Consider the following 16,395-nt stretch of genomic DNA (forward strand, 5'->3'; position numbering starts at 1 on the left):
GTTATCAGAACCGGACGTCCAAAATACTTGGGAGAATTGCTACATATTGCGCCACCAACAAATCGTGTCAACACGAGAATAGTTACATCTGGTGCCAAACTGTTTGAACCTAGATTTATGTCTACTTTAGGCTCCAGATCCTTTAGATATGCGGCACCGAGACTATATAATAAGCTCCCACGAAACATTCGAATGATTGAAGACGTTAAGGCTTTCAAGAGGTAACTGAAGACTTTCTTATTTCATGAGTCTTTTGACAGTGACTATTTAACAGTAAATGAACAATACGCGGTCGCAATATGAAACGTTAAATACTCTTAACGAACAAGGTAAAATGACAGTGGAGGACCTGTAGAGAGTGGGGTTCCCCTGTTTTATGGGACCGGAAAAGCAGCCATCAAAGTAATATATACATATATATATATATATATATATATATATATATATATATATATATATATATATATATATATATATATATATATATAATATTGAAGATTAGCCATACTCTATAGGTCATTCAAGCCAGCAAAGAGAATTCAGTCATTTAGACAACTGGAAAGTTCATCCTTCTTTGTGTATTTTGTCAAAATATAACTAATAAGAACACTCCGTCCCCAATTTACTTATGTATGTAATTCATCGGAATTCTGGCTAGTTTTACCAACAAAAACGCATAATCATCGGAGTCTCCCAAATGTCGGTTCATTCCAGTACTTTATTTGGCTATAACTTTCTCAGCTGTGATTGGTTGTTGCCTTTGTTTACTATAGCTTCCTGCACACACACATCTAACATCATATAAAAAAAAGCCAATCATTCCTTCGAATAATTTGCATTATACTTGAAATGTAACAAACTACGAATTGCAGTCCTGATCTGTAGTTTCTTCACTATTTAAACTCGATATAATAGTAATATTTATTTGAATATCGAATATTAGCCACATACTACTTTAAACCTCACTCAAACCAGCAAATAGAATTAATCGGACAGGCAAGCTTCATGTTCATCCTACTCCGTATGATGTCACAAAGACACAATAAAAATAGTAACTGGAATGTATCACTCAGAAGAAAATATATTGAAACATCTTATAAGAGACTGTCTCCATATATTTTGAGGAAAATATATCTCAAATTCCCTAAATAACAAAATAATGAGCAGCAACCCATGAGTTCCCGGAACTCTCTCTTGGCGGGATATCCCAGCCCTCTGATTGGCTGTTTCTTCTCAGCTATGATTGGCTGTTGCCATTGTTTACAAATTCACACATACACATCTAACATCGTAGCCAAAACTTGTTTCATTATTCCGTCAAAATGACGTATTTATTTAGATTACAGATTTGAACAAGATACATTAACTGTTAGATTATTAATCTAATAATATTTTGAGTTTGTTTTCATAAAAAATGTAATTTTTAAAACTTAATTTATTTACAATAAGTATAGGTATTTGTATCTCAACCCGGTTGAATTCATTCATAAAATACGAGTTACATGACGTCACATATAACCACCAATCACAGCAGAGGAGGAATCAGCCAATAAGATGCCAGATACTTTCCACTAAGGAAACGTATTAGGTGGAAGGGTTTCTCCCGCTTATGAGTTGCTGTTGGCAAAAAGTCAAATTCACACAAGATATTTTGTTCAAACGCTCTAGGTAAGGAAGTTTTTCATCAAACTTTTCTGTTAATTATAATAATAATGATGATATTTAGGGTTCATTTTATTACTATATCATTGTACTGAGTTTGTTTCTGTAAAATTTGCAGTTTTCAAGTCATCATTCCTCTGAAATATGTATATTGTTGGTATTTTACATCTAACGACATATTTCCTGATTAATATATATATGGTTTGGTAATCGTTTATTCAATTGCATTATACTTGAAATATAACAAAATACGAATTAAAGTTTCATGGTTACTTACATATTCAAGGTCGATATTAATTAATACCTCACAAACCAGAAAACGAAAGCAAAGTGAAGCTGTGAAATTCCTCCTACTCTTGATGACGTCACAAAGACGTATTTTGCGAATAAAAATAATGATTTAGTAGTAATCAGGACCCATCCTTCTAATGAAACATATCAAGATATCGTTTAAAGGATTACCTCTATATATTTTGAAGAATATTTATTTTTAGTTCCCTTAAAAACAAAATCTCTTCAGCTCGTCCCATATTGTGTATTGACTCTGCTGTAGGCAAACGAGTCATACCCACACGAGGCATTTCGTTCAAATGCTATACGTAAGTAAGGGCTCTTCGTCAAATTTCCATTTTACATATTATAATGATATTTGCGATTCATTTTATTACTAAATGGTTGTTTTGAGTTTGTTTACGTAAACTTGGGAGTTTTTAAGTCATCATTTCCCCTGACGACATATTTCCTGATAAACATAGTTTGATGATCATTTATTCAATTGCATTATACTTGAAATGTAACAAAATATGAATTAAAGTTACGTAGTTACTTCGCTATTTAAGGTCGACGTTAATAGTTCACTCAAATTAGCAAGAGAAAGAAAGCAGAGACAATCTGTAAAATTAATCCTACTCTTAGTGACGTCACAAATACGTATTTTGCTAATAAAAAATAATGATTTAGTAATCCGAATATATCCCTCAACTGTAATATGTTACCGGAATATCGTACACACGACTGCCTCTATATATTCAGAAGAAAATATCTTTAATTCCCTGAAGAACAAAGTCTTTTCATTTTCCCTTTGCCTACATACACACTGAATAGTCTGGCATATTCTTTACATATTCTCCTCTATCCTCATACACCTGACAACACAGATTACCAAACAATTCTTCATCACCCAAGGGGTTACTGCACTGTAATTGTTCAGTGCCACTTTCCTCTTGGTAAGGGTAGAAGAGACTCTTTAGCTATGGTAAGCAGCTCTTCTAGGAGAAGGACACTCCAAAATCAAACCACTGTTCTCTAGTCTTGGGTAGTGCCATAGCCTCTGTACCATGGCCTTTCACTGTCTTGGGTTAGAGTTCTCTTGCTTGAGGGTACACTCGAGCACACACTCCTATCTTTTTTCTCTTCCTCTTGTTTTGTTAAAGATTTTATAGTTTATATAGGAGATATTTATTGTTGTTACTCTTCTTAGAATATTTTATTTTCCTTTTTTTCCTTTCCGCACTGAGCTATTTTCCCTGTTGGAGCCCCTGGGCTTATAGCATACTGCTTTTCCAACTAGGGTTGTAGCTTAGTAAGTAATAATAATAATAATAATAACTCCTTCCCAATAATTGGAAATTCAGGCAGGTGTCTCGTACAGCAACTCATAATACCCAGAAACTCTCGCTTGGTGCTAAATTCTTGTTCTCTAATTGGCCAAATCTTCCTCAGCTATGATTGGTGGTTCCCGTCGGTTACCACACCTTCATACACGTACGCTGTCAAGCGTAAACACACATCTAACATCGTAGCCAAAAACATAGGCAAGTAATCCTACAAATATGACGTATTTATATACTTTGTGTCCTTCAACAAGATGTATTAGTTATTTGATTACTAAATCAATAACCTTTGTAAGTTTATTTTCATAAAAATTAAATTTTTAGGTCATAAATTTATCTAAAATATATATAGGTATTTCACCCCTACCCAGTTGAATTCATTCATAAATACAACTGCATGACGTCACAAATGACGATTGCATGACGTCCCAAACGACCACCAATCACAACTGAGGACCAATCAGCCAATGAGACACTAGATATTTCCCGCTAAAGAAAAAAAAAACATAAGACGAGAGGGTTTCTCTGTATTATGAGCTCCTGTTGGAAAACGGTTTAAGCTCATGAGAGCCATTTCGGTCAAACGCTCTAGCTAATGAGAGTCAACATCTGGTTTATGCGAGTGCTGTTTACGGACGAGTTAAATTTATGCAATTCATATAATTCAAGCGCCATAGCTAAGGAGTTTATCATCCTAATTCCTTTTTATATAAATATAAACGGTGATATTTATGTACCCCGAGAAGAATATTTTCCTATTTCTTATGTTTTAGATATCATTCAAATGTTTATTAATTTCAGACTTTCTCATCAGTAATCACGCTTTTTTTTATTTTAGGAGTGAGAAACACATATAATATGATTTTCATGCAATTTTCATCATCATTATTTCTATCATTTTGAATATTTTGTGAGATATAAGGTAAAGAATTTTGAGTTCACAATTATTGATTTTATAACAACGTACTTCGAGTCAGAAGTCCAAGAAGAATACATATCAAATAGTAATGTTCAGAATTGGTTCAGTAGGGACCTGAATTTCTTTTTTATACGTGTTTTTAAAGCTATGGCTTTGTGTAAAGATAAAACAGTAATAGGCTACACAAAACATGGGGGTCAAGAGAAAACTGTCAGAACAAGTGGACGTATAATGAGAAGTGCTCATGGTGCATGTAGTAGATGATAAATTGGCTTGAACTGTTTAATCTTACTTACTTTTACGGGTTTATTTCTCGCCCTCCGCCAGACACTAAAAGTCTGTTCTTGTGAGAATAAGGATATAGGGACAAGAAAGGGACTAGATTTGTGAAACAGATCTTGAAAAATCTGTTATTATTACTATATAGTACTACACTTACGTAGTTGAAGAGCTGAGAGGATGACGAAGAACAGACAATATAGGTAAAAGTTTGTGGAGTATTTTGTTTTCATGAGAACGGGATATGGTTAATACTTATCCTGAAAGTTATAAAATTTCTCGAAATAACTCAAGTATTTTGCTGTATCCGAACGCGTTTCCTTCAAATTTGGAAAATGTGCGTTAAAATATTTTTTTTTTATTTTTCTTTTTATTTCAGTAGTGGTCTAGAAGGACCACCAAGTAATAAATGAAAACCACCAGTGTACTTCTCTCAATGATTGTCAGTTCTCTCAGTGAGGCATGGGTGATGCAAATTCACTCATATTGGGGTCAAAAGGATACGGCCAGACGTAAATTGATATCTGACCAATTTAAGAATAAAACTAGAAGATAGAATCACGTGATATCTATGATTAGAATACCACTTACTAAAAACAGACAATTCTACGTGAATTTGTGTTTGTTCGATGGTAATTTCTTATATTGTACCAGCAATTTCTTATAATGAAAACGATAACAACATTTGACTTTAGTGGTCAAGTTTACTTTGACTGAGAGATATGATAATAATAATAATATCAATCATAGTAATGATATTTATATTAATACAATCTTTATAGGTAGTAGGTTGGCCAGGGCACCAGCCACCCGTTGAGATACTACCGCTAGAGAGTTATGGGGTCTTTTGACTGGCCAGACAGTACTACATTGGATCCTCCTCTCTGGTTACGGTTCATTTTCCCTTTGCCTACATACACACTGAATAGTCTGGCATATTCTTTACATATTCTCCTCTATCCTCATACACCTGACAACACAGATTACCAAACAATTCTTCATCACCCAAGGGGTTACTGCACTGTACTTGTTCAGTGCCACTTTCCTCTTGGTAAGGGTAGAAGAGACTCTTTAGCTATGGTAAGCAGCTCTTCTAGGAGAAGGACACTCCAAAATCAAACCGCTGTTCTCTAGTCTTGGGTAGTGCCATAGCCTCTGTACCATGGCCTTTCACTGTCTTGGGTTAGAGTTCTCTTGCTTGAGGGTACACTCGAGCACACTCTCCTATCTTATTTCTCTTCCTCTTGTTTTGTTAAAGTTTTTATAGTTTATATAGGAGATATTTATTGTTGTTACTCTTCTTAGAATATTTTATTTTCCTTTTTTCCTTTCCGCACTGAGCTATTTTCCCTGTTGGAGCCCCTGGGCTTATAGCATACTGCTTTTCCAACTAGGGTTGTAGCTTAGTAAGTAATAATAATAATAAAAGCGCCACAATTACCCTACTGTCAATTTCTTATTAACAGAGTTGCCAGTTTTTTTAAATGTGAAAAGGCCAACTTCTAATCAACAGAAGCTTTAAAAGGCCAACCCATTGGTAGAAAAAGGTCAAATATATAGTATTTAAGGCCTGCCTTTGCTTCATACTGTATTACTTAAGGTCAACCAATTTAAAAAAGGAAAAATTTCAGGTTTGGTGGGGGGGGGGCCTGAAAAAAAGGCCAAACTGGCAACTTTAGTTCTTAACCAAGGCGTTTAGTTTCTTCATTGTCGAACGTCCGACGGAAAAGTATGACAGGTCGTGAATGTCAACAATGGCTCTGATATCAGATTGGACGCAATTAGGAAGTGATATATTTTACAGGTACGTTAAAGTGTATTTAATTACTTACGTTTTGTATTTTGGTTAAGGAGCATAAAGATTAAAATTTAAATGTGTACGTTTCATTATTATAGTAGATAAACTTATGTATGCGATATTGTTTTTCGTAGTGTCATTGTAACGCCCACTAACCGTAAACAGGGCAGTTAACTTGACATGGGCAGTATAATTGGATAATTATACCTAAACTACAGTAACTTTGCATGATAATAAGATGTCTCTGCAGGTCTGGGGTATAAGTCTTTGGCGTAGCCCCCCACCCTAGGTACGTAAGCAAAGATACTTCTGTTAGGTTAGGTGGTGTTCTTGTGTTTGTTTGCCTTTTAAGATATTTTTTGGAGCCTTTGTATATCAGCGGCCAGTTCCTCACGCATTGATTAAAGTTGAACATCAATTAACCTTCTGGCAAAACGTCTTAATAGGTTTGCTGAAGGTAATCATCTATTCCTTAGTTTGCAATTTGGTTTTCGTAAAGGCCTTGGAGCATGTAATACCCTTCTTACAATCTCCAATGCTGTACAGAAATCCCTTGATTGTGGTCAGGAAGTTCGTATGATTGGCCTTGATTTTAGTGCTGCCTTTGACCGTGTTAATCATGAGGCCCTTCTTTTCAAACTCAAACAGTTAGGAGTGGGTGGGTTGTTTCTTAGCATTATTATTGATTTTTTTAAGTAATAGATCTCAAAGAGTTGTTGTTGATGGGCACCATAGTGATTATAGGAATGTGATATCCGGTGTTCCACAGGGTAGTGTTCTTGGCCCATTACTTTTCATACTATATACACATGACATGTGGTTTGGCCTAGAAAACAAGCTTGTTGCATATACAGATGATGCTACTCTCTTTGCATCAATTCCATCCCCTGAATGTAGATCTAGGGTTGGTGAATCCCTTAATAGAGATTTGGCTGAAATTAGTGCATGGTGCAAATTATGGGGTATGAAGTTGAATCCTAACAAAACTCAAAAGTATGATTGTAAGTAGGTCAAGGATGGTGGCTCCTCAACATCCAGATCTCAGTATTGATAATGTTTCTTGAAATTTGTATGACACTTTTAGAAATTTAGGTGTGGTTCTCGACAGCACATTTACTTTTGAGAAATACATTAGGTCTGCGTCTTCTTCTAGTGCACAAAAAATTGGCTTATTGAGAAACTCTTCTAAGATTTTCGGTGATCAATCTATTCTGAAGAAGTGTTTTAATCTTTTCATTCTACCTTGTTTTGAGTATTGTTCTCCTGTCTGGTGTTCAGCTGCTGATTCTCATCTTAATTTGTTGGACAGGAACTTACGGTCTATTAAATTTCTTTTTCCAATATTAAACTTACCCGATGATCATATAGCTGTCAGCTCTGCTGCCCGACAGAAAAAACCTACGGGCGGAATACGCCAGCGATCGCTATACAGGTGGGGGTGTACATCAACAGCGCCATCTGTCAAGTAGGTACTTAAGTACTCGATGTCAACATAGAACCAATTTTCTCTCTGTCGTGCCACTGGCAAGACCTACTAAATACGCCGTCCCTAACTGGATTTGTTTTCACAACGATTTGGTGAAGTACCCTATTCCAGTTTTGAGCTTTCGCTATGCAGGGGTTTTTTCTTCATTTCAAAACTTGAACTCGTTTTGGATAGATTTTATTATGGTGACGAAGAGAGTATGGACTCTCTTTCACTTTTAAATGGCCGACCCTTCCTTGACGGAAGTGTGTTTAGGTTTTTGGTAATTTTGCTTAACACGTTATAGTTCTATTTATTTTATATCTCTCCGCCTTTATAGGCCTCTTCGATTAACTTTCCATTTATTATAAACTTATAAAAAATAAATTTTTATGTTTGTTTATATGCGACCTTTCCTAATAGTAGGCGGTCCTAACTTGGAACCGAAGTTAATTAACATTGAGCCCGTTATATCGTATTTAACCTTTAAAGAATTTAATACTTTTTTTTTAATTTTAATGTTTTATGAAAGAATTTCTTTGATAGTCTCGTACTGTTTTCAAAGATGAACTAACGTTTAGTTTTTAGTCTACGCAGTTGTTGACGTTCAGAACGTTCAACATGCGCTCTATCGTTACGATAGAGAGACAGTGTATCACGGTTTCACTTTGCAGTAAGAGTAAACCGATTCTAGCGTTTCGTTCATTCTTTCTTAGCTTAAATGGTTTAAATTCTAAATTAAAGGAACTTTTTATTTGGAAAACCTTTCAGTTTTTTCCTTTAGCAAATAACATGTTTTAACGATATATAAGTGGGCTCTTCTCTCAGGTGCGAAATCAGAGAGAAGAGAGAGAGAGATAGAGACGGAGGGAGAGAGAGGAGAATAAACGTTTCGTTCAAGCGGGTAACGTTGTTCTCGTTTTTTTTTTTTTTTTTTTTTTTTTTTTACTCCTCTCCCTAGTCGCTGTAGGGGTAGAAGGTAAAACGTTTCTAGGGTTTTATTCTTGTTCCCAGGCTTTGTGCGGTGAGAGATTGTAAACGTAGTTTATTTTATCTAGTGTTTAGTCTCTTTTCCAGCCACTGAATTCTTTATCTTTATTTATGTTTTTCTGTTGCATTGTAAAACTGTTTTCGCAATTACTACCTTTTAATGAAGGATAGGATTGCGTGTTTCAGGTAGAAATCAGTTAAAGTTTCGATTTCAGTGAAATAAGTGCAAAACAGAAAATCAAAAGTGATAAAGTGATATGCGCAAAGTGTTACAGTGTTGCGTCCGAGGGTTCGTCTGTTCGTGCCAGTCGTTCACCTAGTCCGGGACCTCTTACAAGCTCCCAAGCCCAGGGGAGAAGTAATGTCGAACGACTTATGGGTTCCACAGGCCTTGATCAACGAACAGACGTTTTTCCCTCCGTGGTTTCGGGCGTATCTACCCAAGATCGCCCCACCCACACAAAGACGAGAGAGCCCATTTATTCCTCGTCTGCGGAAGAGGTTTCTCGTAAGAAACCATGGACCACATCTTGCAGCTTTTTAAGTGCAAGTCGGTCCCTTCCGCGCAAGTCCAACGGCCTAGGTGTAGCCACTGGGTCAGTTCGGACTCGCTGCAGTCATCCGACGACTGCACACCTCCCAAGAGAGGCAAGGTGGTACCGCAACAGGCAGTAACTCCGTCTGTTGCCGCACCAGCTGTTTTAGACCCTCAGTCACAACGGACAGTAGCTCCGTCTGTTGCCGTTTTTGTAGACCCTAAGTGGTCTTTACTGCAGTCTATGCAGACTCAGTTAGCTGCGGTTATGCAGGAGTTTCGTGCGGAGAAGGTTGACACTGCTCCCGTTAGCCTACAACCTGCCACGGTTGTGCACCCAGCTCACGCTGAGGCTGCCTGCTCCCACACTCCGGCTGCGGAGACCTCCACCTCTGATGCGCACTCGACCCTGCCAGACGCATGTTTACGTTAGCCGACGTGCGGCACCCTCCGTTAACATGAGTGAGCTACCGTATCAGCAGTGGGAAGGTGGAGTCAAGCTGCCGTGTTTTGACGCGATGCGTTAGTTTCCGCAACCCACGGCAGTCCCCACCACGCACCACCACTCCGCTTTGGTTGTTGCCTGCTCCCACACTCCGATTGCGGAGAAGGTTGACGATGCACCCGTTTGCCTACAACCTGCCACTGTTGGGCGCCCAGCATAGCTGCCTGCTCCCACACTCTTGTTGTGAGAGCTCCTCCACCCATGCGCAGTCGACCCTGCCAGATGCATGCTGACTCCCGCAAACACACGGAGCACTCCGTTGCCGTGCGTGAGCTACCACAAGCTGCCGTGTTTTGATACGGTGTGTCAGCCTCCGCAACCCACTGTGGTTACCGCCACTCGCCCGCAGCAGACTAGTCAGTCAGGAGTTGAGGCTTCCCCACACATCTTTGGTTGTTGCCAGCTCACAGACTGTCAAGCAGTTACATGATGTTGCCTTCTGGTCTGCTACTAATGCACCAGTGCTGTATGTCCTCACGCACCTGTTGTGGTTGACAGTTCAGTTTTTGGCAGTTCACAGACTGTCAAGCAGTTACATAACGTTGCCTTCTGTTCTGCTGCTTATGCACCAGTGAGACCCTCACTGAGATAACCTAGCTTTTCTCGGACATGGTTCCTGTAGATGAGAAAGTGCTGTTCTCCCTCCTACTGATATTCCTTTGAGGACTCTGTCATTTGGAGAGGAGCCTTAAGCTGCTTAGCCTCCTATGGACTTTAATTAAAGCATAACAAGGCTTCCAGGGATGGTAAATGGTTCCGCTTCAGTCGCTAACCCCGTCTGTTGCCACACCTGCTCCCAGAGACCCTAATGGGCTTTGTTGCAAGACATGCAGTCCAAGCTTGTGTCCTTGATAGAAGATTTTTTACGGAGAAGAACCTTCTGGCCAACAACCTTCCTACCGGTTGGTTGTGCGCCCTGTTGACGCTGAGGTATCCTACTCGCGTCCGCCAGTTGAGGTGGTTCCTCCACCGATGCGACCCAGTGTGGGTTGCCAGTCGCACGTTGACGTTAAGCGACTCTCGGAGGTGGTTGTGGACGTTCAGTGTGTCACTAGGAAGACGTTCAACAACCAGCAGAGGTGACTTGTTGTGACGCAGTGCGGCAACCTCAGCAACCCGGGAGGGGGTTGACTGCACAACCCAGACAGTCTAGACAGTTTCGGGTTTACGCTGTACTTCCTCTCGTTCCCATGGTTGACAGTTCACAGACTGTGCAGCAGTACCATGATATTGTGTCCGGCTCCGTCACGCATCCACCAGTGCGGCCGGATTCAGCGAGTCAGACGTTGCCCACTCCGTTGCCGTTTCCTCATCAGTTTCGGATGAGGAACCCTCTGATGAGGACATTGCTGAACAAGACGATCACCCCCAGCCATGCGATCCATCCAGAAGATGCTGAAGAAGGAACGCTCCCCTGTCAGGCTGTGGATGAGTCTGGTTAGGACACTGTCATCCGTGGTTCAATTTGTGTCACTTGGAAGACTACACCTCCGTCCTCTTCTGTATCATCTAGCTTTTCACTGGAAAAGGACAAGACGCTAGAAGCGGTCTCGATCCCGGTTTCCGGAAAGATAAAATCTGGTCTGACTTGGTGAAAGGACTTTATCAACCTTTGAAAGGGTCTTCCCCTGACTGTTCAGACTCCCAACCACGTTCTCTTCTCGGACGCATCGGACGTAGGCTGGGGTGCGACATTAGGCGGTAGGGAATGCTCGGGATTATGGAACTCGAGTCAAAGGACAATGCATTTCAACTGCAAGAAGCTACTGGCAGTACGTCTGACCTGGAAAAGCTTCAGGTCTCTCCTTCAGGGCAAAGTGGTGGAGGTGAACACGGACAACACCCTGCTTTGACGTACATCTCCAAGCAAGGAGGGACCTACTCTCTGACATGGTACGAGTTCGCAAGAGACCTCCTCACCTGTTCAACAGGTCTAGACTTTTCACTAGTAACGAGGTTCATCCAAGGCAACTTGAATGTCATAGCAGATTGTCTCAGTAGGAAGGGACAAATAATTCCAACAGATTGGACCCTCCACAAGGATGTATGCAAGAGACTTTGGGCCACCTGGGGCCAGCCAACCATAGATCTCTTCGCAACCTCGATGACCAAGAGGCTCCCAATACTTTGCTCACCTATCCCGGACCCAGCAGTAGTTCATATAGATGCCTTTCTACTAGATTGGTCACATCTAGATCTATATGCATTCCCTCCGTTCTAGATTGTCAACAAGGTACTGCAGAAGTTCGCCTCTCACGAAGGGACAAAGTTGACGCTAGTTGCTTCCCTCTGGCCCGCGAGAGAATAACTCACCGAGGTACTTCGATGGCTAGTAGACGTTCCCAGAACACTTCCCCTAAGGGTGGACCTGCTACGTCTGCCACGCGTAAAGAAGGTACTCCAAGGCCTCCACGCTCTTCGTCTGACTGCCTTCAGACTATCGAAAGACTCTCGAGACCTAGAGGTTTTTCGAAGGAGGCAACCAGAGCGATTGCTAGAGCAAGGAGAACATCCACCCTTAGAGTCTACCAATCGAAGTGGGAAATCTTCCGAAACTGGTGCAAGTCAGTATCCGTATCCTCGACCAGTACCTCTGTAACTCAAATAGCTGACTTCCTCTTATATCTGAGGAAAGAACGATCTCTTTCAGCTCCCACTATCAAGGGTTACAGAAGCATGTTGGCATCAGTCTTCCGTCACAGAGGCTTAGATCTTTCCAACAATAAAGATCTACAGGACCTCCTTAAGTCTTTTGAGACCACGAAGGAGCGTCGTTTGGTTACACCTGGTTGGAATTTAGACGTGGTTCTAAGATTCCTTATGTCAGACAGGTTCGAACCGCTTCAATCAGCCTCCCTGAAAGATCTCACCTTTAAGACTCTTTTCCTGATATGCTTAACCACAGCTAAAAGAGTCAGTGAGATTCATGCCTTCAGCAAGAACATCGGATTCTCATCCGAAACGGCTACATGTTCTACAACTTGGTTTTCTAGCCAAACACGAGCTGCCTTCTCGGCCTTGACCAATATCGTTCGATATTCCAAACTTATCGTATGGTTGGAAATGAACTAGAAAGAGTATTATGTCCTGTAAGAGCTCTTAAGTTCTATTTTAAAAACCTTTACGAGGCCCGTCTGAAGCTTTATGGTGTTCAGTTAAGAATCCATCTTTGCCTATGTCAGAGAATTCTTTATCTTATTTTATCAGACTGTTAATACGAGAAGCTCATTCCCTTCTGAATGAGGAAGACCAAGCTTGGCTGAAGGTAAGGACACACGAAGTTAGAGCTGTCGCAAATTCCGTGGCCTTTAAACAAAATAGATCTCTGCAAATTATATTCGACGCAACCTATTGGAAAAGCAAATCAGTGTTCGCGTCTTTTATCTTAAGAATGTCCAGTCTCTTTACGAGAACTGCTACACTCTGGGACCATTCGTAGCAACGAGTGCAGTAGTGGTGGGGGCTCCACCACTACAATTCCCTAATTCCAGAACCTTTTTAATCTTTCTCTTGAAATATTTGTGGGTTGTCCGGAAGGCTAAGAAGCCTTTCGCATCCTACTTGATTTGGCGGGTGGTCAAAGTCATTTCTTGAGAAGCGCCTAGATTAGAGGTTTTGATGAGGACCTTTAGTATGGGTTGCAACACTTCATACTTCAGCTCCTAGGAGTCGCTCAGCATCCTATGAGGATCGCGAGGCTCAGTAAGGAAGACGTACTTAAAAAGGCAGAGTAATTGTTCAAGTCGTCTTCCTTACCAGGTACTTATTTATTTTATGTTTGTTATTTTGAATAACTGCTAAAATGAAATACGGAATACTTAGCTCATAATAATGTCAACATGTATTGCTGGTCTCTACCCACCCCCCTGGGTGTGAATCAGCTATATGATCATCGGGTAAGTTTAATATTGGAAAATGTTATTTTCCTTAGTAAAATAAATTTTTGAATATACTTACCCGATGATCATAAATTAAAGGACCCACCCTTCCTCCCCAATAGAGACCCAGTGGACAGAGGAGAAAATTGGTTCTATGTTGACATCGAGTACTTAAGTACCTACTTGACAGATGGTGCTGTTGATGTACACCCCCACCTGTATAGCGATCGCTGGCGTATTCCGCCCGTAGGTTTTTTCTGTCGGGCAGCAGAGCTGACAGCAATATGATCATCGGGTAAGTATATTCAAAAATTTATTTTACTAAGGAAAATAACATATTCCTGATCTAGATATTAATCTTTGGCACCGTCGTTCAATTAGTTCATTATGCATGTTGCATAAGATTTTTCATAACTCTAACCATCCTTTACATTCAGATCTCCCTGGACAATACTATCCTGTTCATAATACAGTACGAGGCAGGCAGTTAATTCTAATAGCCAGGCCTTCATCATGAGGCTCAATACTACACAGTATTCTAGCAGTTTTATTCCAGCTGTTACCAAGTTGTGGAATGATCTTCCTAATCGGGTAGTTGAATCAGTAGAACTTCAAAACTTCAAAGATGTAGCAAATGTTCTGTTGACCAGGCTGACATGAGTGTTTTTATAGTTTATATATGACATATCTGTTTTTGACGTTGTTAATAGTTTATATATGACATATCTGTTCTGACGTTGTTACTGTTTTTAGAATGATTTATTGTTTGTTTGTTCCCATCATTAATTTATTTCCTTATTTCCTTTCCTCACTGGGCTATTTTTCCCTATTGGAGCCCTTGGGCTTATAGCATTGTGCTTTTCCAACTAGGGTTGTAGCTTGGCTAGTAATAATAATAATAATAATAAACTTTCCCCCCCAACCTTACCTACTAATCGTGTCCTTACCTACTCACCTAACGGGATGGCTAACACCGCCCTGCGACCCCACTTACACTGTCTTATTCTAAGTTTGACATAATAATACATACAGGTGGCCGCTATTGTACATACACCGCTATCTTTTTTTTTTTTTTTTCATTTCAGTTAACTTTAGAAATTTTACACCCGGTCTGTCCAAACCAAGTACAAAGGCTCAGTCTATAAATCACAATCCAAAGTAACAACCTACCAGTAACTGAACTTAACTTAGCATTGTGAATGCATCCTTACTTGTAACTCGTTTTCTTTATAGAACAGTGCAATATTAGTTAGGAGATTAGCACTCGTATAATTCAATAGATCCTTGTAAATACCCAATTTTGAATTCCTTATACTACTGACAGAAAACTCTATTAACGAAGTTGCAGATTTTAATAAAAAAGATAAATTGATTTGTCATCATTGCTCAGGCTACAGGAACCTCCTTCCACCCAGTAGTTCAGAAAAATCTGATAGTGGGTGCTTCTGAGGTAAGTTACTTGTGCAAACAGAATAAAGGGCCCAACTTCTTATATTCTAAACCTCTTTATTATTTGTTTTCAATATTGGTATATACAATATAATTACAGGTATTGTTTTAATTATTATTTTTCAATATTAAACTTACCCGATAATCATGTAGCTGTCAACTCCGTTGCCCGACAGAATTCTATGGAGGGATACGCCAGCTATCACAATACTAGAAGGGGGTGTATTTACCAGCGCCACCTGTGGCCAGGTACTCAAGTACTTCTTGTTGACACCTCCTCAATTATTCCTCTGTCGTGCTTCCGGCAAGACGTTCTGGGATACGCTTATGTTCTTGGAGTATTTTCACGACTTTGGTGAAGTATTTCTCTTTGATTTCGGCTGTCGCTTTACTGGAAACTTCTATATTAGCTTAGTTAGCTTTTGGAATTAATTTGATTAATTATGGTGACGAGAGAGTATGAACTCTCGTTCACCTTTCAATGGCCGACCCTTCCCTTAGACGGAAGTGTTGGTGTCTAAGAGAGTATAGACTCTCTTTCTTAATTTTGCTTAACAAAAGTTATAGATTTATTTTATATCTCTCCGCCTCTTATAGGCCTCTTCGCTTAACTTCCTTTTATTATAAACTCATTAAAATTAATTTTTATATTTGTTTATATTCGACCTTCCTAATAGTAGGCGGTCTTTTACCGAAGTTAATAAACTTTGAGCCCGTCATTTCGGTTTTACCTGTTTACATATTATGCTATTTCCGCCACAGAGTTTGAAAGATTTTCTTTGACAGTCTCGTACTGTTTTCAAAGTTGAACTAACGTTTTGTTTTGTCTCTGCAGTTGTTGACGTTCAGAACGTTCAACTTGCACTCTATCGTTACGATAGAGAAAGAATGTTCACGGTTTCACGTTGCAGTAAGAGTAACCGTGTCTAGCGTTTTGTTCATTCTTTCTTAACTTAATGGTTTTGATCCTAATAAAGGAACTTTTCAGTTTTTTTCCTTTAACAATAATATGTTTTAACGATATATATGATTGGGCTCTTCTCTCAGGTTCTAAGTCAAGAGAGAGAGAGAGAGAGAGAGATAGAGACGGAGGGAGAAAGAGGATAAACGTTTCATTCAAGCCTGCCAGGCGTACGAGTAACGTCGTTATCGTTTTTGCTCTTCTCCCTAGTCTCTTTAGGGGAAGAAACTAAACGTTTCTAGAGTGATCTAGTGTTTAGTCTCTTTCCAACCACTGAATTATCTTTCATTAGATTTTTCTGTTACATTGTAATTCTGTTTTCGCAATTACTAACTTTGAGA

The 16,395-nt window shown here is 39.6% G+C and overlaps 1 protein-coding gene across 2 annotated transcripts in view; it reads left to right on the forward strand.

Annotated features, from left to right (window-relative positions):
• Window positions 1-6,132: 6,132 nt before the first annotated feature.
• Window positions 6,133-16,395, forward strand: part of Vps16A (vacuolar protein sorting 16) — a 57,625-nt gene continuing 47,362 nt past the window's right edge. Inside the window, exon 1 of one of the 2 annotated variants that reach the window (XM_068376637.1) lies at window positions 6,133-6,277. In XM_068376637.1, coding sequence (XP_068232738.1) covers window positions 6,219-6,277 — 59 coding nt within the window. In that variant the 5' untranslated portion in view covers window positions 6,133-6,218. The remainder of the gene's footprint in view (window positions 6,278-16,395) is intronic. The other variant, XM_068376638.1, reaches the window with a different exon arrangement.

Source organism: Palaemon carinicauda, chromosome 7, assembly GCF_036898095.1.
Source record: "Palaemon carinicauda isolate YSFRI2023 chromosome 7, ASM3689809v2, whole genome shotgun sequence".
Taxonomy (NCBI): Eukaryota; Metazoa; Arthropoda; class Malacostraca; order Decapoda; family Palaemonidae; genus Palaemon; species Palaemon carinicauda.